This window comes from Arvicanthis niloticus, chromosome 17, assembly GCF_011762505.2.
Source record: "Arvicanthis niloticus isolate mArvNil1 chromosome 17, mArvNil1.pat.X, whole genome shotgun sequence".
In the NCBI taxonomy this organism is placed as follows: Eukaryota; Metazoa; Chordata; class Mammalia; order Rodentia; family Muridae; genus Arvicanthis; species Arvicanthis niloticus.
This window is the reverse complement of record NC_047674.1, coordinates 35,386,674-35,410,906: the sequence shown is the minus strand read 5'-3', so window position 1 is coordinate 35,410,906 and position 24,233 is coordinate 35,386,674. Positions and strand designations below refer to the sequence as shown.

The 24,233-nt window shown below is 36.6% G+C and overlaps 1 protein-coding gene across 4 annotated transcripts in view; it reads left to right on the top strand.

Moving 5' to 3' along the window:
- The window catches only part of Khdrbs2 (KH RNA binding domain containing, signal transduction associated 2), a 496,703-nt gene that overhangs the window by 25,280 nt on the left and 447,190 nt on the right, over window positions 1-24,233 (top strand). For 2 of the 4 annotated variants that reach the window (XM_076915127.1, XM_034522053.2), the window contains exon 2: window positions 5,931-5,978. The exons of the other annotated variants lie outside the window; for them this stretch is intronic. In XM_076915127.1, the coding sequence (XP_076771242.1) occupies window positions 5,931-5,978 (48 nt within the window). The remainder of the gene's footprint in view (window positions 1-5,930; window positions 5,979-24,233) is intronic. 4 annotated transcript variants of the gene reach the window in all.

The following is a 24,233-nucleotide window of genomic DNA, read 5'->3' as shown; positions in this document are numbered from 1 at the left end:
CCTCTCAGCATTTGTAGTTGAAGCTTCTGAAGCTTTGTTTCACACAGAAAAAACCTTGTTCTAAAGAGAGTTGACCAAGATGAAACTTTTAAATTAGCCGAGGAAAAGGGACCCCAAAACTAAAGATGCTGCCCAATCCTCAAACAAGTATAATTTAGATGATCTCTTAATTAATGGGAGCAATAAGCCCAGAGCTGGGGATAAGAAATACCTGAAGGCTTTCTGGTACTAAATTTAATATCCACAGTGACTGTTCAACCCATTTGATCCTTAAAAATATGAATCAGTGATAAAAGCTTGAAATATGTATAATGAAAGAATAACTTCACATTTTGCATAGAACAGTCTGTGTTTTAATACAGATGTTTTCAACTGTGGTGGTTTTAATAATGCTAAACAGATAATTGACAATTTATGGAAAAGAGGAAAGGGAATATATATGAAATAATGGACTCTCATGTAACACCCACTTAACAGTACTGCTATCAAGAATGAGCCAACCCCATAGCAATTCATTTTGTCTCTAACTACATGATTAGAAGGATGTATAGCTTCCTGGGTAAGACTGTGACTTAGGATCTAGGCTGCCAGCATTCAACCACCAGTACCTTGAATTACCTGGGGAAAAGTACTTATATCATCTGACACAGGTCAACCTGTGCTTCAGTAAAATGAGCATTCTATTTAATTTCACATGAGGTAGTATTGAAGGTTGATGCCTCGGAAGCAGGTGACATATGGGGACACAAAGAGAAACTGCTGTGGCATTCCTTTCTGTACCTTACAAGGAATATATCCTTACAGGGGTTTTTATCCTTGCAGATTAAAGATTCTGAAGCCTGAAGAACATAGTTAACCTGCAACATAGTTTATAAAATGCAACAGGATCTCTTCTGGTATTTCAGGATGGTTTTATTGCTGTCTATCTTATAGAGAGGGACTGGTAGTGTCCCTTGTCTATCACCTTTGCTGCCATTTTCTTACTTGCTGAGCACAGCTATTTAAACTCTTCAGAAGTACATGCAAGTCATTGAGTAAAATGGAACCAGGTTCCCTATATCATTATCCTGGAGCCTGGTATCTGCATAGAGATGATTTACATAGCTAAGTCTTAAAACTTCAAATCTACCCTTATCTCTGAGATGAGGGTTATTGTCCTGTCTTTAGTACTCAAGATTTATTTTACTGCAACCTGTTGTTTGCTTTTGTCTTGGGTAGGATAATTGGTAATTTGGGGTACAGGATAAGATTATTAGCATAAAATTCCACAAAAATTTTAGTAAGAGTCCACAGGAAAATGACAGCTATTTCTACTCTCTCTCTCTCTCTCTCTCTCTCTCTCTCTCTCTCTCTCTCTCTCTCTCTCTCTCACTGTGTCTCTCTCACTTTCTCTCTCTCTCTCTGCCTCCATCTCTCTCTCTTTCTCTCTCTCTGCCTCTGTCTCTCTCTCTTTCTCGCTCTTTCTCTGTCAGTCTTTGTATGTGTATATGTGTGTATGTAAGGATGAAAATAAGAATAAATGTAGTATTACATGAATGTTAAGTGGGGTTCAAATTAAAGTCTGAGTTAGACTTTTGCTCTGCAGATATTGAATACATGGGCTTATTGTTATATTGATTCCTAGTGTTTCATTGAAATAGGTATCAGGCATTGCATAAGATGGAGCTTTGCAGGATTTCATGACTAGTTAACTGACATTAATTTCTTCTATACTGAAGTGTACCTTAGAAGATGATCCATTTGTATATGTGTATGGTGGTTTTTATGAGAATGGACTCTAGAGTCTCATATGTCCTTGGTTGGTGGAACTGTTTGGAAAGGATGAGGAGGTGTGGTCTTTTGGAGGAGGTATATTAACTTGGGCAGACTTTGAGGTTTCAAAAGATTCATACTATTCCTCTCGTGCTCCCTGAACCAGCTTGTGGTTCATATGAGTTCACATAAGCTGCTTTAGACATTTGGTGCTTAAGACCTCTGCTTTCTTAGGACCTCTGCTCTGTCATCATGGACTCTAACCCTTCCAAACTGTAATCCACAAACAAGCTCTTTCTTTTGAAAGTTGTCTTGGTCATGGTCTCTTATCACATCAATAGAAAGATATATGATATAGAGGGGAAATCGTTACATCCTCCCCACCTCACAGGATAAAAAGTTCTTGCCCGCTGCAATGATAATCTTTGCATGACTAAAGAGTTTACTGTAGTTTGATTCTTAGGATAATGTATTGATGAACAACTTTTTTTCAGAGTTCATAGGACATAAAAGAACAATAAACAGTTTGTGTTAACTAAGTATTACTTTGGACATATAATATACTGGGTACCTTATTAATACTTGAAGGACATTGTCAAGTGAATGTACAATAATTGGGTGGTAGTATCATATCCTCCTGTGAATGAACTTAATTCCTTCAGCTGATTGCAACTCTAACTGCTTACTATGAATAGAATGCAGTGTAATGTCTAGGTCATGGTATAGTCATTGTTGTGGTCAACTCTTCTTCTCCATTAGCCCCTGTTTGTCTTTATGACCTGATTTTGTGCTGTACTTAATCCACTGTTCATTTGCCCCAGTTGTGCATATGCTCTTTCTCTTCTTGGCATTTTCTATCTGTGCTACTTGTTTACACTTCTGAGAAAATATCACCCCAAATCTCTGTGACCAGTATCAGCTTGCCTGTCTTGCCTCAGCTAAGTCACGTTCTGTGAGCCACTTAATAGTAACCACACCTTCCTTTGCTTCATTATTGCTTTTCGTTTATTGAAGATGTCAATAACTTTGATGTGTTTTCTAGAAATACTTCCTACCCTCCTCCCTTTGGTGGCCATGCATATTTTATGACATCAGTATCTTGTGTCTCCCTGCTTCACTGTTTCTAGAAACATCTTTTGCATGTATGAAGTATTCAGATATTTGTTGAGTAAATGAATGGGTGGGAACATTTTAGAAAGGCTACAGAATTATATCCATTAAGGCTACAGAATATATCCATTAAGCTTAAAGTCCATGTCTTATGCTAGGACTCTGTTGTACAAAAATACAAACTTCTTAGTTGAAGTGGCAGAGCCAATTAAATGCAGGAGGAGCCCTCAAAACCAAACTTTAAGACCTGATATGTTAGCTTTTCAACATTTGTTTTATTTTGTTAGCCTTTTTACAAGGATGAAAGGCCTGCCTTAGTTCTTACTGCTTCTTTTCTTTGCATGTGTGTTTGTGTCTCTGTCAACAGTGATGCTATGGGTCAGTTAGAATTTTTGCTGTGCTCTTCTACAGGGCTGCTAACTAATAGGAGGATTCCTCAAAAGAAACATCTCTGCTGTCTTATTCCCAAGGCTGTGTGAGAGGTGGCAAACAATTTTTCTAGTTATACCAGAAATAGCCATCTTCTGTTTTTTTAGAATGTTGTTGATAATTGCATTAGTCTACAAATCAAATATCATGTCCATTAAAAAAATCACTTAGGGAGTTGGGGAGATGACTTGTTGCTAGGAGCATTTACTAACTCGTGCCGAGTATTCCTGAACTCAGTTCCCAGCACCCATGTCGGTTCCTTACAACTATTGGTAAAAGGGATCTGATGCCCCCTTCTGGCTTCCATGGGAAATGCATGCATGTGCACTAACCTGCAGTCAGAAAAGCACATGTAGGTATAATTTTAAAATACAGTTCTTAGAAAAAGATTAAAGAAAGGTTGAAAAGGCATTTGGGTTTCATGGGCAGCAAATATTTAGACTTCAGCAACCCCAAATATTGTAATAGTTGTTATGAAGTACATTATTTATAAAGGTGATTGTTCATGTTTTTCTTTCCCTTTGTATTCTTCTTTATACTACTTCTGGATGTCACTTGTGTTCATATGTTTGATAGTTATTTTAAAGGAAAGTGCTCCTGGACATCAAGCAGCTTTTAAGTAGTACATATTTGCAGAGGAAGGAAGGGTAACAAGTAAAGGGAGGGAATGAAGGGAGGGTAAAGAGAGAGAAGGGGAAAACATTTAAATGTATTCTCAAGAAAGAAGGAATTTGAATAATTTTAATTAATTTTATGATTCTTATGATAAAACTTGCAGAGAGGTAACCAGTCTTGGCTCAAGGAATGTTCCTACGGGAGGATCAGTTAGAGAATAAAGTTAATACTTTAGAATATGCATAATTACATAAAAACTTATGTAAATTTTGTGCATCTATATATAAGTATATATGACAAAATACCTCTCCTAGTTTAAATATGGAGACAGTGTTAATATGTAATAGCAGTCATTTTGGCAATACATGTCTGGAAATGGCAGTGGTTGTGTGAAATTTAAATCTAATCTATCACTTCAAAAATCCCTTTGAGGACTGGAGAGATGCTCAGTGGTTAAGGGCACTGACTGCTCTTCCAGAGGTTCTGAGTTCAATTCTCAGCAACCACATGGTGGCTCACAACCTTCTGTAATGGGATCTTATGCCCTCTTCTGCCTGATGCTGTCTTCTGCCATGCAGGCATACATGCAAATAGAGTGGCCATATACATAAGTAAATACATCTTGAAAAATGAGTCTGGCATTTTGGACGCATAAAACAAATATCAGAGTCAATCCCATACTGTTTCTTCAAAGATACCATTGTTACATATGTTCTTTAAGTATGGTTTTGGGAGGAAGGCCTGGAACAGTGGGAAGCTACCCAATAGCACAGCTGTTGCTGATAATCTCTGTATTATGTGTTATTCTGTTTGGTTTGCAAAATTTTTTCTTTGTATTAGTCATGGTCAATATATTTATATATGTATATATATATATACATGTATATATAAATATATATAAATATATACACATGTATATATACATATATATTTATATACACACATATATACATATATATTGTATATTTGTATATACACAATATATATACATATATATTTATATATGTACATGTATATACATATACATATACATACATATATGTACATATACATACACACATATATAAAAATAATTATAAATATTATGTATATATTTATAATTATATATTATATACAATATGTATATTTATATATAATATATATAATATATATATATATATATATATATATATATATATATATATTTGCAGTTTCTACTTACTATTCTGAATAAACATCTGCAGTTCAGATTCAACTAAACAGAGCAGGACCAGAGGGGAAACTGGAGACTTTTATGAAAGAATATTTGTTCAAATTGGGATTTTAAAACTTTAAGAATTATTTGACTAATACTTTATTTTTCTCACTTACAAGTGTATTATGATGAGACATTTCAAGTGCATGGATACATTGATATTTATGCTTGATACAGTTTTCATTAAGATGATTGATACATTCTGATTACCACTCTTGGGTTTTCTCCACATGCACCACCATTCTCAGTTTGCTGAAAGCCAGAAATTTCTCTTCCCACTGAAGTATCTCCTTTTTTTTTTCTTTCCTTAATGCCTTTATCTTTAAATGAGCTCAGTTTTCATTTGAAATCAGAGTGCATATTTATGTTTCCTAAGTAGGACTGTAGATTTACTTACTGGAAGTTATCTAAAAACAAGCAGACTTATAGGAACTGTTTCATTTTGTTTCCACAGCCTGTATCTTATTACCTTAAATTCAAATGAGTCCTGGCTAGTTTTATACTCATGTTTGTATTGTATGGTATTTATAGTATTAACGAGAGACAGTATTGTTTACATGACTAGACAGTGATTTATAATTGTAGTCTTTCATTAACATCCTGTAATGTTGAAGAAATAGTTAATCATTTTAAACGGAACTTTTGATCGATCCTACAGTGGGTTTTGTATTCCCGGTGTTGAGTGTTTAAGATGGTGTTGTTGTTGCTGCTGGCACATCATTGTCCGTAGAACTATTTCCGTTTATCATCTGATGTAACTCAGAAGCATTTTTCTCTAACTTGATTCCAGAACAGAGTACTACAACTAAATGGACGATCATTAAGAGGCATCATATGGGTAAGTGGAACTTCTGAACACCTGGGGCATTTAAAAATGCGTCCTTTCTGCTGTCTTAGCCATTTGAAGAATGGTGGTGTTACAGACATCTGCCATAGATTCTGCCTCAATGTTCTTTACCCATTTAGATTATCCTCTAAGCAGAAAGTCGCTGGTTCCATGGAGTTCTGCATCACCAAGTTTTGAAGTTGAGAATAGATTACCATCAAAAAAATGAATTTGGAAGAGATACTTTGTGGTGCAAAAGTTTAAGCACATACTTACTCCTGATCTTCTACAAATTAGTAAATTTATCTAATTAATCTAAATTATCCATGATTTTACTTAACTTCTCTTTTTTTTCCCTGACTCACAAAATTAAAGAAAGCTAGCATAAACACAAGTATAATTTATGCTGATCTCCTTAAATTTATTTTAGGACAACTGACCATATAAATCTGAGCAAAAATGCTGATGTAAGTTGAAAACTCAAGGGTTCTTACTTTATCTAGACATTCTTTTGGCACTAAGTTTGAGGTGGCGTGTTTTGAACCTTGTATTTCATTTCAGTAGATGTAAGCAGTATGGGTGCTGGATGTGGTGCTTCTTATCTGGGGAAATGCTGCTAGCCTGCAGCACTTTGTAGGGAAGGGGACGGATCATTCCAACATCTTGATTCTCTAATCAAACATGAGTATTCTCATGTGAAAAAAGATAGTACAGCTTTATACTGGTAATTGTAAAAATGTCTCTACTTTTATTTTCTTATTTAAAATGTTTTAGTATTGATCTCCCTTCTCTCTCTTTTTGCTCTCTCTCCCTCTCTTTTTCTTTCTGCTTCCCTTTTTCCCTCTGTGTGAGCATGTGTGTATGCATGTGTGTTTACACACACACACACACGCACACAGACACACGTGCATGTCATTGTGTGTAAGTAAAGTGAGAAAACAACTTACAGGAGTTACTTTCCTGTAACTTTCCACTTTTCTTTTCTCTTTTTGATTGTTTCCCATAATTTATTTTTGTTTAATTCACACTCCATCCCAATTACAACATTGCTTCCCTCCTCTCCTCTAGCATAACTGACTCCTAAGAGGCTTCATCCAGCAGCAGATGGAAACAGATGCAGAGACCTATAGCCAAATATTCCACTTTTTTAAAATAAACTTTTGTGTGAGTTACAGAATAGAAGTGAGATTACCAGCCTTGTGTACTTAGCTCCATCCAGTAAGCCATCTTGCCAGGCCATGTAGGGTTTTTTGTTTGTTTTTGTTATTTGTTTTTTTTTTTTTCATAGTCATCATTACTTCATGAAGTCAAAGGCATCCTTTGCTCTCTTTACAAATAGATGCAATGGGGCTTAGCAGTAGAAACATAGTAAGCAGAGGAAATAAATGGAACAGCGTGGCCTAGAACCCCAGGTTCCAAGACCACTATGTGCCATGCAATTATATAAAGTAATAAAGACACAGTTGTGTGAAAAATGCCCAAATTTGAAAAATCTTTAATTTTCCCCAAAGTTAAAATGTTCCCTATTTTCTTTATAATTTTCCCTAGAAGTGCATAGCATTTGTTTGGTGTAACTTGTACCCACCCCAGTATTAGTGAAATCAGACATCATCCTGCAGGCGAGTTTAGCTCAAGTCATTAGATTTTAATGTTCAGCAAACCATCAGCCACTCACTGCCGGTGACCACAGAAAGTCAGAGCAAAGGCCAGTGATATTTCTCTAAGTTTTACTGTCAGTACTTTCTCCTTTTTTTTTTTCTCAAGCAAGAGTTTGTGTGGATGAATTTGGGTATTGATTCAACTAAGCTTCCTTACAAGTAATGAATCATTGATAAAAAGTCTCAGGACTGCATCTTTGGCTTAAAACTCAGTCTGCCAATTTTCCTGGTAAAATATAATGCATTTCTGTCAGGCTCTCTTCAGTGTCATCACTCTTGGGGCTTTGTTGCTAATTTTAAGCTCGTGTTACTAAAATATAATACCTTATGATTGACCATGATGCAGTAGTTACTTAAAATCCAAATAAACTGGAGTGATTATGATCCAGTAATATTTTGATTTACCAAATAGGAAAACAGACATTAAAAACAGCAGTCCCTGAGTGATATGCTGATAGAGATACAGATATATTTCCCTGAAAGCTTCATTAAAGATACATGAGGGTTCATTTTTCTTTTCCTACTTTGTCAGCATTGAATGGCTCTGCACATTTCTTCTGAAAGCAGATTAAATATCCTATGCTCTTTGCACCCAGAAGTTTCTTTTACCTTTTATTTCGGGAAGCAGGATGCTTGAAGTTGATATTCTAAAGATGGCTGAGAATAAGGGTAGAATTTCAAACCATTCAATTATCAAAGACAGGAAACTACTGATGAACAGTGACCTGTTAGCAGGACATAGTGAGAAGGCAAAGATGTTTCTAATACAAATATCACAGGAATAAAGATAGATGAGAAAATAAATTTTCTAAGATATGGCAGTCTCCAAGTCTGGCTACCACATGCAACTTGTGAGTAATTCCCTAAATTCTGGTGTGTTCCATGGATCTCCTTATCCTGTATCTGCACCTATCCCTGGTTCTTTGGTCCTCACCCCTTTCTGACCTTTTTTTCTAGAAGTTAAGAACCCTACACTTAGTGTGAATCCCCCCTCCATGTTATGTAAGCATTTCATGAGTCAAATAAAGATAATCTTAGCTGTGCTATAGTTTTAATATATGTGACATTGAAATATCAAATAGTTTCATCAAGGTTTAAAAACTCCCAAGAGCCTATGAATGGGTATATTATGTGCATATGCATGTAAAGAATATATGACTATCGTATGCCTAGAAAATTTCTTAAAGATGTAAGAATTGGCACATAACTTTTATTTATTATGAGAAACATAGATGGGATATTAGAAAGATCAGCATAAACACTGTGCCGACTGATTGTTGCCAAAATGTTTAAATTATTATTATTATTATTATTATTATTATTATTATTATTAAATTATATTATTTTTCCTTTTATTGAGCATAGATTATTTTCTCTATTATTACTTTCTGATTATAGGTTCACTCTACAACTCCCAGTTTCTCCCTATGTCCCCTCTCCTCTGGACTCACTCCTTTTCTGTCTCTAATTAGAAAAGAACAGGCTTCTATGATACAATAACCAAATACAGTAACATATCACAGGATGAAGCAAGAACTCTCACATAGAAGGTGTCCTCAGCAACCCAACAGAAGGAACAGTTCCAAGAGCAGGCACAAGAGTCAGAGACCACCTTTTTCCTCACTCACTGGAGTCGCAATAAAATACTAACCTATAATATATATGCAGAGAACCTGGTGCAGACCATATAGGTCACTTGCTTGCCACTTCAGTCTCTGTGAGATCACCTGTACCTTGTTTTGTTAATCCAAAGGCTTTGTTCTGGTGTTCTCCCTCCCCTCTGACTCTTATGATTGTTCCAGCCATTCTTCAGAGAGATTCCTTGAACTCTGATGGGAGGGATTTGATGGAGACCTCAAATTTAGCCTCTGTCTCTCTCTCGCTCTGTCTGTCTCTCTGTCTCTCTCTCTCTCTCTCTCTCTTTCTCTCTGTATAATTTTTTAATGTGAGTTGCTGTATTTGTTCCCATCTACTGAGGAGGATGATGCCTGAATAAAACATTGACTTATGAATGTGGCAGAATATCATTAGGAGTCATTTCATTCATATTTTTTTAGACAAGTTGTGTTAGATTTTACCAAAGATCTTGGGTCTATCTAATCTCTGGTTCTTGGTTACTCGAACAGTATTGGGCTTCCTTCTCCTTCAGTAAGGCTTGAATCTAATCAGATAATGTTTGGTTATTTCTACAAGTTCTGTCATATTACCCTAGCATATATTGCAAGCAGGACAGATTGTAAGTCAAAGGTTTTGTGACTGGGTTGATTGAGATTGTTTGATCTAATTGGAGTTGAGTTTTGTGTGGCTAGTAAGCATGGATCGATTTCCATTTTGCTACATGAAGACATCCAGTTTGAGCTGAATCATTTTTTGACAATGCTGTCTTTTCTCCTCATGTATTGGCTTATTTATCAAAAAATCAGGTGTTCATATGTGTGTAGATTTATCTGGCTCTTTGATTTGATTTCATTGCTCAATGAGTCTATTTTTAAGCCAATAGTGTTTATTGGTTTTTGTTACTAAAACTCTGTAGTACAACTTGAAATTGGGAATGGTGAGAATTTCATCAGTTCCTAATGTTCAACATTTTGTTTTAGCTACCCTGGGATTTTGTTTTTCTGTCTTACTTACAACAGGATTTTTTAATGTCCTAATCTTTGTTTTCTGACATTATATACATGTTTAACATGTATTGTGTAGGAGGAGCTAAGGTGGGAGGAGTAAGGAGAGGAAGAGGAGGAGTAAGGGAAGAAGAAGAAGAAAAGGAAGAGGGGTAGCTAAGGGAGAGACAAAGAACAAGAGAGGGGGACATGGAGGCTGATGTTCGCTTGTCTGTAGCAGTCAAAGGTAGTTGGTATATCTAGGTTGGGTATTGGGTTACACCTCTGATTGTAAGGGTATCTTGTTATTGATCATTACTAAATATTACTAGCCTTTGGATAATCTAAGCATTAGATTCTCATCTGTCCCGAACCCATGTGGTTGGCTGGATGTTCCAGGCACTGCCTAGCCTTGCAAAATCAGCGTGGAAGATTGGCAGAGTCATCTCCTACATTGGCTTCTTGTGGTTGGCAGGGCTGGCATCTCTGGCTGGACATTTCTAGCTGCTGCACGCATGTGGCCTCTGGCTATGGCTGAACTAGGCAGAGCCGCTGCAGCATAGATAGTCGGATTGTCCAGAGGCCACTTTTAAAATAATTACATCAACAGTATTGTGTTCATACTCATGCCTGATTACCCATTTCTATTCCTTTTTGTTTTACTAATTCCCTTTTAAGACATCTTGCAACAGAGATGACAATTTTCAGATGGAAATACTAGAAAACAATTAGGACATAAACATCTTTAATAAGAGAAGGAAGAGTTGCTTGTGAGGCTTAACACAAGGAAGTCTGAATTGTATTTTACTTCTTCCTTTTGGATACTTGGTGATGTTCAAAGACTTTCCAGAAGCATGAGGATACTGCTTTCATGCACAGTTTTCTATTACACAGGGATCTTGGGAATAAGCTGTGGAAGTCATAAAATGATGTAATTCCCATCTCCTTCTGAACATAAAGTCACCCACACATTCTTGATACAAGCAAAGGCAGCGTGTACTACTGTGCTGCTCCAGAGAACACAATCATGAATTTGGAGGTCTGGCTGTTTGTCTGGACACTATCCATCCTTCTACTTAATATCATGAACTGCTGGTGAGCCAGTACTGTATTATTGAGATAGCCTTCTACAGACTTCATCTCAATGTTTGGATGTAGAAGGAATTACCAGGGCAGAGACCTGTGGTGAAGATTCTCTGAAGCAAATTATATATAATCTTCATTTATATTTATCTATCTATCTGTAATAGATCACTGAACTGATATAATGCAGTTTCCTCTCATCTACATATACAGATAAGAATGAAAAATAAATTAAAAATCAATTCTTCTTGGTATCTTGTCTAAGCTTCATGAGGGTCTAGACTACTTGTCTTTTCTGTCATTTATTTTCAATATATTCTGTGAGTCTGTACTAGACAATGCCCATGTCCTTTTACTGTTTTCTTATAATGATGACACATGCCACTCTTTCTTTATGTCTATAAGTTCTTTTTGCTTTTGTTTTTGTTTTTCTAAGGCAGAATAGGAACCATGAAGAGCGTTCATAGGCACACACTCTGCCATAATCCCTTAAGTTCTGTTATTAAAAAGTATTTTCTAATAATAGGAAGAACATTTAAAAAATAAGCAGGACCCATCCAGTATCTAGTACTTAAAAAAACAAATCAAACTATCGTTTATAAGATAGCTACTTGCTTTTGGTGAACAGAAGATTTTGGAAATAGCGAGAGATGGAGAGTTGAATTGCAATCCAAGCTGCTTGGGCACTAGAAGCTGGATTCTAGGCTGGTTGCAGAGGCCCAACTGCCATTCTAGGCAACAGGAAGATTGCTATTTTAACAATAAAGTAATACATAACAAACAGATAATTTCAACAGAATGAAGTGATAAACACACAACATAAATAAAATAATTTCATGTTTAAGTTTAGGACCTGAGCCTTGAATAAGTCATTATTATGCGCAGCTGTCTTATATGTAAGAGTAGCAGGTGACAGGAGCAGGCTGCTTCATTTTGCCGCAAAAAATTCAGCATAGTTCAATAGTTGGAATAGGACTCACAGAGTTAACCACAGTAACTGAGTAAGGAGACAGGAAGATGCATGGTTCCTTTGAAACAGACAAAGGCATTGTGAGACTCTTGTGGCTCTTTCTGTACCATGTCTGGCAGGCAGGGATGCTCAGATTCTGCTCTGCAGGGTCCATGCCCGGTATTTGTAATGCCACCTCACCCTCTCCTTCAGCAATTCTGAGTGCTTGGCAATAGCGTCACCGCTTGGCATTATGAACCGAGAGAAGTCTGCATTCTCTATTTACCCCTTATTATATAGTATATGCTTGCATTCGCTCTCCTTACAACATTGGCATATTCTTACCAAAGAATTAATATGCATCCGTTCCCTCAGAAGACTTCGCTTCCATCACATTTTAAAACAAATAAAAAGCATTTTAAAATGCCCTTTATGTTGGGTGTCTCAACAACTTACACATGTATGCAACGCAGACTTGACTGGTAGTGTGAAATTTTCTGTTTTATAATTCTCTGTTGGGCTTCTGAATCTTGGTAGATTCACTGTATTGTAGAAGTATTTGTATGATAAAATTTGAAATTGAGCCACAAACCCATTTAAGTGCCCCTTGTCAGGCTTTAACAAGAAGCTCTGTGTAAAATCATTGTTTTCTGCCTTTTACAGTCCAGAGCTATCCTTACTAATCTGTGCTTAATATGTATTGGTTGTTTTGCGGTTATACCTCACCCTGTACCCAGACAGCTCTGAGGTTGATATATAGCTTCTGTGTCACTTCTTTTTAATGTCAGACTCAGGCTAACCTGGTGCCGAGCTCATGGGAAGAGAACAGTTTCTCAATGGAATGACCTGAGAACTTCTCTTTGATCTGTCATGTATAAGTGTTGTGCTTATGGTACCTGACAAGGCATATAAAAATAAAAAGCCCTGTCCTGCAGGTGTAACATGAAGACCGGCTTTGGATTGGATTTTAAATTGTGTCAGTTCCATAAGGGCAGGCGTCTTCAGAGAAACAAGCAAAAAGCACTGATTCTGAAAAAAAAGAAAAATCACACTACACAGTTCTGTATTTCTAAAGATGTGATTAATAAGAGACACAAACTTATTTATTCATTGTTACTGGGGTTCAATATGTTTTGCAATAGAAGTGAGTTAATCCATAGCAAAAACTCTTTCTAACTCTTCTGATTACATCATCATCAGAGGCTCTTCTGTTCTGCTTCAGTGAGTGCTGTTCCACTCCAGTCTTATCTTTCAACTTGAGCTGGACTTCCTCGGGGCATCTTTCTGTGTTTGGAGACTTTTGACTCTTGTTACAGAGAGAAAGTTCCCAATTTCTGGGTAATGACCATCTGACATAATTCCTTGAAACACAGAAAGAACACTGAGCAAAAACTCAGGCGTGTCTGAATCAAGTGTAGAGTTTCGTCCATGATAATGTATCAGTGTCGGTTCATCTGCTGTGACAAATGTAATATACCATGTTGATAATAGAAGAAAATAGTATGTAGTTTACAGGCGTATGTTCTACATCAGCTCTGAATTAAAGTCGTTATATTTTGTGTTTAAAATGCACCCACCTTCGCAAATGATATTTTGTCATAGTTTTCTTTAGCCATGAGCACATTGGCACTTTAACACCTGTGCTTCTGTTAACCACAGACTATAAAATACAGACTATCAGATATTCCCCTCTTATTCTAATTGTTTAGGATTTACTTGGGTTCAATGAGGGCATCTTTCATGCACATCACCACTGTCATAATCAAGAAGTATGAAATGCTAACTCGTGAACAGGACATGGCTATCAGGCATAGTAACTTACAGCATGAATTTGCCTGCATAAGATTCACGAATGATGAAGACAACAAAACTCAAGCATAAATGAAGGAGGTACCCCTGAAGCCCCATACCTATCAGAAGTGCTCTTGACAGTTTATAGATGCTGAAGCTGGGAAAATCATTGTCCTTTAAGAATGTGACCACTGGCAGGTTTCTCATGCTCTGGTGGCACTTTTTTATATATTAATATCATATAGGACTTGAATTTGGAAGACATGGGGTGGCTAATCTCAGAAAAGTTAGAAAGAAGTAGAGGTGAATGTATATGATCAATTTACATTGTATAAATAAATAAGTGAAACTTCTAAAAATAAAATATATTAAAAAATTAGAATCACATAAAAATTTGCATAACATCTTTTTGTTGTCCTGTCTCTGTTCTCTTCTATTCTCTAGACTTCCTTAGTTCCTTCATTTTAAAACTTGAAACATTTTAAACTATTTTATAGCGCCAAACATTAATTCAGGGTCTTTTTCTAATTAAATTCATGGTAAGCATTTTATTACAATTAGTGCATAAAGTATGAAATTCTCTTTATGTAAAGTAGAGAGACCACAAGTTCAATATCATTCATTACTGCCTATACAAGATTTGCACTTAATATCAAGTCGTGAAGTATGTCTCTTGTTATAATTAACAAGTCATCTTTGGGGCTATGGTTGGAGACTGTCTATATATAATTTTGTTAAACCCAAGAAGCTTTCATACAATGGTACCCATTGATGAAAATTTCCAAAATATTTTTTAGCTTGGATGCTTGTAGATATTGTGTTATTTTTTGTCTCCCAAACTAATTTTATATTTTTATATTTTCTCAGATATAGAGAAATGTGGGATCTCAAGCATGATATGTGTAAGTCATCCTATAAAGAAGGAATAAAGGGAATCAGGTCATAAGTTACCAAAGCTTATCTGGAAAGTTTGCAATCCAAAATGACACTGATGTAAGACACAGAAGTTACTTGCAGTCGAAACAGAGCAGTCATTCTATGTCTGCTCCTGAGGCCTCCAGGAACAATGCCAACATATCCAGTACATAGCAAACTGAATTTCTTTGCATAGCACTTAATAAACTGAGATGCAGAGTAATGTATAACTGAGTATATTGGTACAGTGGTTATCAATCAGTAAGAAATGAAAGTGGTGTTTAAGAAAGTACAATACCTTTTGTATTAGTATTGTCCTCTTGGGGTGTTCCTTCGAGTGGGAACAACTCTTGCATTTTCTTGCTCCTTTTTTACTGATTTATTTATTGTACAATATTTATAATTTGGAGACCTAGCTATAACACTACTGAGCATGTAACCACAAGATGCTCCACCATACTACAAGGAAATTTACCCCACTATGCTCATAGGAGATTTATTCATAATAGACTGAAACTTGAAGCAACCCAGATGTCCCTCAACAGAAGAATGGATATAGAAAATGTGGTTCATTTACACAGCAGAATACTATTCAGATATTAAAAATGAGGACATTATGAATTTTGCAGGCAAATAGATGGAACTCGAAAATAAAATCTTGATTATGTTAACTGAGACCCAAGAAGACATGCATGGTATGTACTCACTGATAAGTGGATATTAGCCAAAAATACAGAGTATCCATGATATAACCACAGACTTTAAGACATTTAGCAGGAGGAAGGTCCAGGTGAGGAAGCTTCAATCTCACTTAAAAGGGATAACAAAATAATCATGGGAAGCAGAAGGAGGGAGGGAAGTGGTTGAGGGAGGGAAAAGGGGGAACAGGATCAGGTATGGGGTGAGACAGGAGGGAAGCCCAGAGGGCCAGGAGAATGATTGGGAATATGCAGTTACTGGAGATTGGGGTGAACATCTAGAAAGTCCCAGAGACCTGGGATAAGAGAGACTCCCATGATTCAATGAGGGTGACTTTAGCCAGAATGACCAACACTGGGGAGATAGATTGACAATAGATTGACAGGGCCCCCAGTGGAGGGATGGGGACACAAACCCATCTTCAAAATTTTGACCCAGAACTGTTCCTGTCTAAAAGAAATGCAGGGGCAAAAACTGGAGCAGAGACTGAAGGAAAGGCTAACCAGTGACATGGGATCCACACAAAGGACAGGCGCCAAACCCTGACACTATTACTGATGCCATGTTGTGCTTGCAGAGAGGAGCCTAGCATAGCCATCCTCTGAGAGGCTCTACCAGCAGCTGACTGAGACAAATGCAGATACTTACAGCCCATCATTGGATTGAGGTTGGGTACCCCTATGGAAGAGTTAAGGGAAGGATTGAACTAGCTGAAGAGGATAGCAGCCCTATAGGAAGAACAACAGTGTCAACTAACCCAAATCTCTTGGTTAGCTCCCAGAGACTAAGACTCCAACCAAAGAGCATACACAGGCTGGCCTGAGGCCCCTGGCACATAGGTAGCAATGGACTTCCCTGTCTGGCCATAGAGAGCTAGCATGAGCCTAATCCAGTGGAGACTTTATGCCCTGGGGAAGGGGAATGCAGGATAAGGGGAGGGAGAGCACCCTCTCAGATGTAAAGGGAAAAGGAACTCTGCGAGTTCTTCACCCCATATTCCAAATGTTGTACTATAACATATAAATATATAAATAAGTAAAATAATTAAGTAAAAAAGAAAAACATTATTTTGTAATTGTCTTTGCTAATTATCTTATTCTTAGAATAATGTATCATATTATTTTCCTACTATCACTTCTCCCGTTGCACGTTACTGAACGAATAAACTACTCCATTTTAAAATCTGTTGAACTCTAAATCCACTTATTTATGCAGATATTGATAAGACAGGACTTCAGTAATTTTAAACATTATTTTAAATCTTAGACAGCTTTGGCTTTTTATTCATATAAAATTATATACTAATAGAGGACCTTGGCATTAAACCTTCTAATCTTTAAGTAAATGTGTGCCTGTCATACTATTTCACGGTAACCATTTCAGATTCTTGGTACTAAGAATTGTAAGATCAAAAGGATAACCCTGAGAGACGCTTCCTTTACAATGCACTTTAAAAATGCACATCCTATCGGCATCTCTTGAATGTAAAAAGCAGAACATTTAAAGCAATGGCAGCCTGTTGAAAGGAGAAAATAATGAATAAAACAGAAATTAAAAGAGCCATGGTTTGGTGAGGAAGTATGCTGTCCTGGGCACAGCATTATTTCTGAGATGGATTGTGAGTCATTAGATAATGCATTCCCTCTCCGTATATCACAATCATTTTAATGTGTTATTTCACATAAAGCAACATTCTGAGTTACTGATTCTAAAAAAATGTCAAGCAGGGCAGTTTGTTAATTTACAGTTTTGGAATTTAGCTGCAGCTGTTCATTTTCTCTGCCACGACCTGAGCTTCGGCCAGTGTGGTCTACAGAGCCATTGATCCTTTGTCTTTGGTGGTGGTGGGGGGAGGGGGTGAAGACTTTAAGTATTTTATATGTTTTATTTTTTCAATTTTATATGAAATTATTTTAGATAGATACTGTTATATGCACACAGTAGGAATAAAGAAAGAAACACAGAAAAAAAAGAGGTAATGTAAGGCCAACATAGTAACTAATATTGTTTAAGTTTATATAAAAATCATCTTGTATCTCTAAGTATTTCTCCACTCCATTTACCAGAATGTTGTTCTAATATCCTCCATTCCTTTTCTCCCCTAACTTCATGTATCTCTCCTCCATTTTTTAAAAAAATCTAACTGCATCCTCTTAGTGCTGCTGATATATTCTTGGTTGGGAAACAATCCATTGGCGCTGGAGTGATCTCTCAGGGCTACATTGCTGTAGAAAATGAACTCTCCCTCATAGAGCAGCAATTTTAAATGAGATCAGAATATATCTGTCCATCTGTCCATATGTCTGTCTTTCCATCCATTCCTTCATCCATGTATCCATCCATCCACCTACACATCCATCCATCTATCTATCTATCTATCTATCTATCTATCTATCTATCTATCTATCTATCTATCTATCTATCTATCTAATTTTAAGGCCACTGAAATATTCCTTTGAAATCACCACATCTCACTGCTCAAATCTGGACATGAGATTATCAGTGCCAAGAGAATCAGTGCCTGATGAAACTGATACCTGTGTTCATCAAGATTGCTCAGAATATTCTACATTCAGATCCAGCTTACAAGGAGACTATATTCTCACCAATGCTTTGATCATGCATGCATTTATAAAGTACTCAGTGAATACTGGCTATGTTCCTCTGTTCTCCTTGCATGTACATCTTTATAGCAAAAGGATGCCATACACTTTACATTTTATGAAGGGAGAGTAAGGCAGCCTGCCAAAGGTCTGTGGCACCCTCTTTGAGATTCTTTCTCTTTCAAGCTTCTCATGGCAGCTGAGACAAGATATGATAGTAAATGGGGGGGGGGGAGGAACAGGGCCGAGAGACAAGTTCACTGTGACCTAGTTATACTTTGTTGGTGGCCTCTAGTTCCCTCATGGCCTGCTTTAATTCTAGACTTCTAAATATATCAGATAAATTACCTGGTTGGAGGGCATCTCAGTGTTTTTATTTTTTTTTAATTAGCACTTAAACCAACCATGGGAGCTGAGCCTGTGGGCTGGCCAGTGATTCCAGCATCTGAGGTGGAGGAGAAAGAATCATAACTCAATGCTTTTCTGAACAGAGGACAGAGATCAAGAGTAGTCAGGTTAACATTGCAAACCCTCCCAAAACGAACAAACACACAGGATTTACAAGTGACGGTGGAACCCAGTGGCAATGGTAGCAGTGTTGCTTATGGCCTGGATTCTCCTTTTAATACCACAAAACAAACAGACACAAAACAAAGAAACTTTGTGAATTAAGTTACAAGTATCGTTACAAAGAAACCTTTACAAACCTTCCCTAGAAGACTTACATCTGTTTATAAGGGTAAACAGGTATGCATTTAAGTAATACATTATTCATTATAACAACATGGTATGGAGGTCTAAGAACGACTCTATAGGTTTAAATATTTGAATATTTGGTTCCCAAGTGGTGGGCTGTTTAACAAGTATAAGGGGGAGGAGTTGTGTTACTCGAAGTGGGATTTGGGGTTTCAGAAACACATACCATGCCAAGTCTCTCTCTGCCTCCCATATATGGATCAGAGAGATTTAAGCTCTCAACTATTTATCCAGAGCCATACCTGCCTGCGTGCTGCTGTGTCCCTCATCATGATGGTCATAGACTAACTCTCTAAGACGTTAAGCAGTCTGCAATTAAATGATTCTTTTATAAACTCCCTTTTTCATGGTGTCTATTCATAGGTGAATGTGGAACAGTGACTAACACTTTGGGTTTCAGGTATGTTTTTCTGATGTCTATAATTTCAATTGTGTGTGTGTGTGTGTGTGTGTGTGTGTGTGTATACAGATGTGCAATGTGCCCGTGTCAGATATGTATTTACTGGTATAGCATTAACAGTATTTCTAGATTTAAATTTACTTTCCTCTGTGTCTAATTGGCAATTATGTGTGCTATTTTCAAAAATAGAGTCTTATAGTGAAGTTGTAGTGTGAACCCAAGAGAATATCAGAGACACTGTGAGTGAGTTATGGATAAATGATTGCCATCCTTACAATGCTTTCAATGAGCTGCTTTTTCTTAATTATCTCTAGAGTTCTCTTGTGATATCTAAAGATAAATGGTCTGACAAGGACAACTGCTATCAACAGATAATATTTATGAACGTGTACAGCTCATGTATGTTATGATACTTAGGAAATTTTAACAGTTTGTGAATATATTATTTATTATTATTTAAATTTATAATGTTTTAATTTTTTATACTCACCTCACTTTATGTACTCATGATTTGATAGCTTAAATTGGATATGTAATTTTTTTCTGTATTACACATGGTTGATTAAAATAAAGAATATCAGGAGTCTCACAGAAAGCTTTGTGCACAGGACATAGGTCATGAATGCACTTTAATCAAAGTGCATCAAATCACTAATATAATCAAATTTGTGCATGCAAAGGCTTAAGGAAGGATGTGAGGATACAGACAGAAAGACCCCTGAAGGGTAGAAAAATGTTTGACTATTCAACAGGAGAATTTTAAAGGTACCTTCATATTTACTACTATTCTAGTAAGAAAATAGATAGCTTGAGATCATAAATTTTCTTAGGAGATACATAAAAACACATTTTCCCCCACTTACTTAGGGTATATAGAATCCAATTCTATGTTTTGTTTTATATTGTTCAGTTTATGGTGGCAGTGAGTGTGTGTGAGTGTGTGTGTAAGTGTGTGTGTGTGTGTGTGTATGTATGTGTGTGTGTGCATCAGCAGACATTCATATATGTTCAAGTAGCACTGTTTTCAATAAGTAAACTATGGGAACAACATTAGTAGATGAATAGATTTAAAAAGTGTGAGACATATATACAATTTAGTATTTATTAACTCTAAGCAAAATAAGATCCTATACTATTCCACACAGTGGTTATCCTGGAGGACATTTTCTTAAGTGAAAAGAACTAGAAGCAAAAGAAAAAAAATATTATGCTATCTCACAAAAGGAATATTTTATAAAAAGACAATGATGTACACAGAGAATCCAATAGTGGGCACCTTGTATTTGAAGCGGGAAAGGCATTAGCTGAAGTATCTTAGAATATATAAATAAGCAAATATGTACAAATCTGAATAGCTAATGTACAACATGAGGCATGTAGGTAAGAACACACTGTGGTGGATGTTTGTTAGATTTACAGATTTTACAGACTCTCTTTGTAAAAGCAGAAACAGTTGATGAAACTCGGTGTGTTAACCTGTTTCACTATAGTTGCTGTTTTGAAGTCTAAATATGCCCGATAACATTTTAAATCCCAAGTATATAGAATGTATTCTTGGAAAATTGTGTGTGCATAGAATGGTCCTCAGGGTGCATTGCGCCTGGCTAAATGAGAATATTGAGGAAGATAAATGTAAAATAGTCTAAGCATGATGTTGCACAACACAAAGGAGCTTGGCAGAGTCCGCTTAAAGCTCCATTTGTTTCTTCTTTGTGCATCTTTCATTTGTTGCGAAGCTTTTGAATGGAACGTTCAGGAGGGTTTCTTCTTTGGCCTTCAGGGAGGAGCGGGTGTCACAGTCTTGGATTCCCTTGGCTTCATCCTTTCTAAGCTTAAGCTGACAGAGTCAGGACTCTTGCTAAACATGTAAATCACACTGGCCTTGATCTTTGGGCATAAAGTAAGTCCTGAAATTACATGACAAAGTATATCATGGGAAAACATACCCTTTAAAATAAATAAAGTCATTCTTTTTTATGAATTTTACATGCATGTATGTGACATTCCCATTTTAACTGTTTGCCATTTATAGAATCTTTAGCACATTTTCAATTAACTTTCTCATTACAGACACGATTTGGTTTTAGAGCTTATAGAATTTGATGTAGAAAAAGATACATTTTTGTAACTTTTTGTCAAACTTTTTTAGTTATGAACCAGTTTTATTTTATAACTTTTTACATAAGAACATTGACTATATTTATATAACTCTCATGCCTTCTTCCCCCTACAACTCCCCCCTTGTGCCCTTTCTGCCGTCACACCCCCTCACAAACTCATGTCTTTTAATTATTCATTATTACTGCCTTAAATACACACAACACACACACTGACAGACACACACAATCCTTACAGAGTTGAGTTATTGTTGCACAGTGTCTCATACATAGATTCAGGGCTGACTGCTTATGCTTGGGCAGCCTATCAGGGAGCTTATCCATGAAGAAAACTGAATCCCACCCCCAGCAGCCACTGAATACCTGTAGCTCTTCAACTACATGTAAGACCTCGTGAATATTTCCCCCATCCATACTGGCATGTTGACTGGTGTGGTCTTGTGCTTCCAACCATATTGTTGAGAGTTCATGGGTATAACATTTCTGTTGTCTCCAAGATGTTATCTCCCAACAGTCCTACTGGTCCTCTGGCTCTTGATGAACTTTTCTTTCCCTTTCCTTTAATGTTCCATGAGCATTTGGTGTGGAGGTTATGATACAGTCGGATTTAGGGATAGATATTCTATGGTCATTTATTATCTGCTCTTTGACTAGTAGTGGATTTCTGTAGTAGCCAGAACTTGTAGCAAATATGTTTTTCTTTGATGAGACATGAGAGTGGCATTTAATTTAATTTGGTAAAATGGTAGTAATAGGTTCTCTTCTAGTGTCCTTGGACTCTCTAAATCATGACTTCTTGGCTAGGTTTGCAGTATCAGGCATGAGTTCCCTCCAAGTTATTGAGTGTAGCTTTAATGCAGTCAGATGGCTGTTGATTAGCTTCAAGATGTCGGTGCCAATTTCACAGTATTGGGCCTTTGTATCAAGGCTTGTTTTAATTGTAGCTTGCTAGGCTCATTGCTAGGTAAGACTTGCTTCCTTCCCTTCCATTCATTTTTCATTCCATCTTCTGGCACAAGGAAAGGAACCTTCAGAGAAGACTCCTCCAGGTCACTGCCTGCTTCATTTTTCACTGTCCTATGACCAAAGTATGTAATGTTTTCAGTAACAATGTTTTATCCCTCAAGTTGTAGAGGCCACAAAGGAAAACTACATAGCTGGTATTGCTCTGGGAGTTGCTTGGACTCCATTGATTAACAACTCAATGGGAGACATCCATTGTCTGGTACTGAGCTTTCTATGAGATAGTTTATGGAAGTTGGGAGGGACATTATTCCTCTTTCTATATATATGGGTAACCCTGATTAAACTCTCTCTCTCTCTCTGTCTCTCTCTCTCTCTCTCTCTCTCTCTCTCTCTCTCATCTCTGTCTCTCTCTCTGTGTATGTATGTATGTGTGTGTCACTCTGTCATGTTTGCATGCATATTATGTAATATATATATATGTTATTAAGAAATGTTATAAAATAGTACGTCTCCCTATAGTTTTTTCAAACACTCCTAGTGTTATTTCTTTTTCCTCTACCCTTCTTCTGCATTTCCATTCCTACTCTTCAATAAGTTTTTCTCATCCCTATTCCCCCAGTTCTTCTTCAAAGCGCTTGTGTCCAATTCCCAATTGATTTCTTGACTCTTTTCTTGTTTTCTATAGAAACTCCTATAGAATCAGTTGTACAGATACAGGTTATGAGCCAGAAGCCACAGATAATAGAGAACACATTATGTTTGTCTTTTTGGTTCTGGGTTACCTAAGTCAGTATAGTATTTTCCAGTTATATTCATGTATTTTCAAATTACATTATTTCTAATTTACTTACAGCTAAATGTATGTCTATGCAGCATGTTTCATTTTAAAATTGACTTAATGAGATGAAATAGAGCAATGTAGATTTATAGTTGGATACTTAAGCCTACAACATTATGTAATACAAGGTTAAAGTCTACTAAAATATATTGTTTCTTTCATGTATTATCCGTGCGTGTGTGTGTGTGTGTGTGTGTGTGTGTTCTCATCATATATTAAGGCAACTTCAAAAGAAAGCATTTCGTTTGATTTACAATCCAATCATGTCTACATCTAGTCCATGATGGATGAGCAAAGGAACAGCTCAGAGCTCATATTTTGATTCACAACTATGCGGCAGACAGAAAGAGAACATTGAGAAATCTACAAGCCTTTGGAAAACTCAAAGCCTAGTGACACACCACCTTCAACAAGGCCACACCTCCTAATCCTTCCCAAAGAGTTCTACCCCCTGAGACCAAGTACCCAAATGCATGAGCCACTCTCATTCAGACCACCAAAGTGGTACTTATCAACATGCACTTACACAGAATCATGACCATAAGTACCAAGTGAACAATCTGAGGTGAGAAGACATTTTTGTTCTTAAGAATTATTCACAGACTCGTTTTACAAATTAAAGCAAGCTAACATATGGATAATCAAATTTAATTCTTTGTCACCAGGATTAACGATAACATTCTGACAATCCTCCCCCTCATTTTTGTCCATATATACTCTCCATATGCATCTTCATTAACAGACATGTATGTGACACAGAAAAAAATTTGAGACAGGAAAATAGTCATAAAAATAAATAACCCTATAAACAGGAATTAATTTTGTGAGTGTTGTACATTTCTGCAAAAGCATTCCTAATTATAAATTTTCATTGTTTTATTTGTGTTTCTAT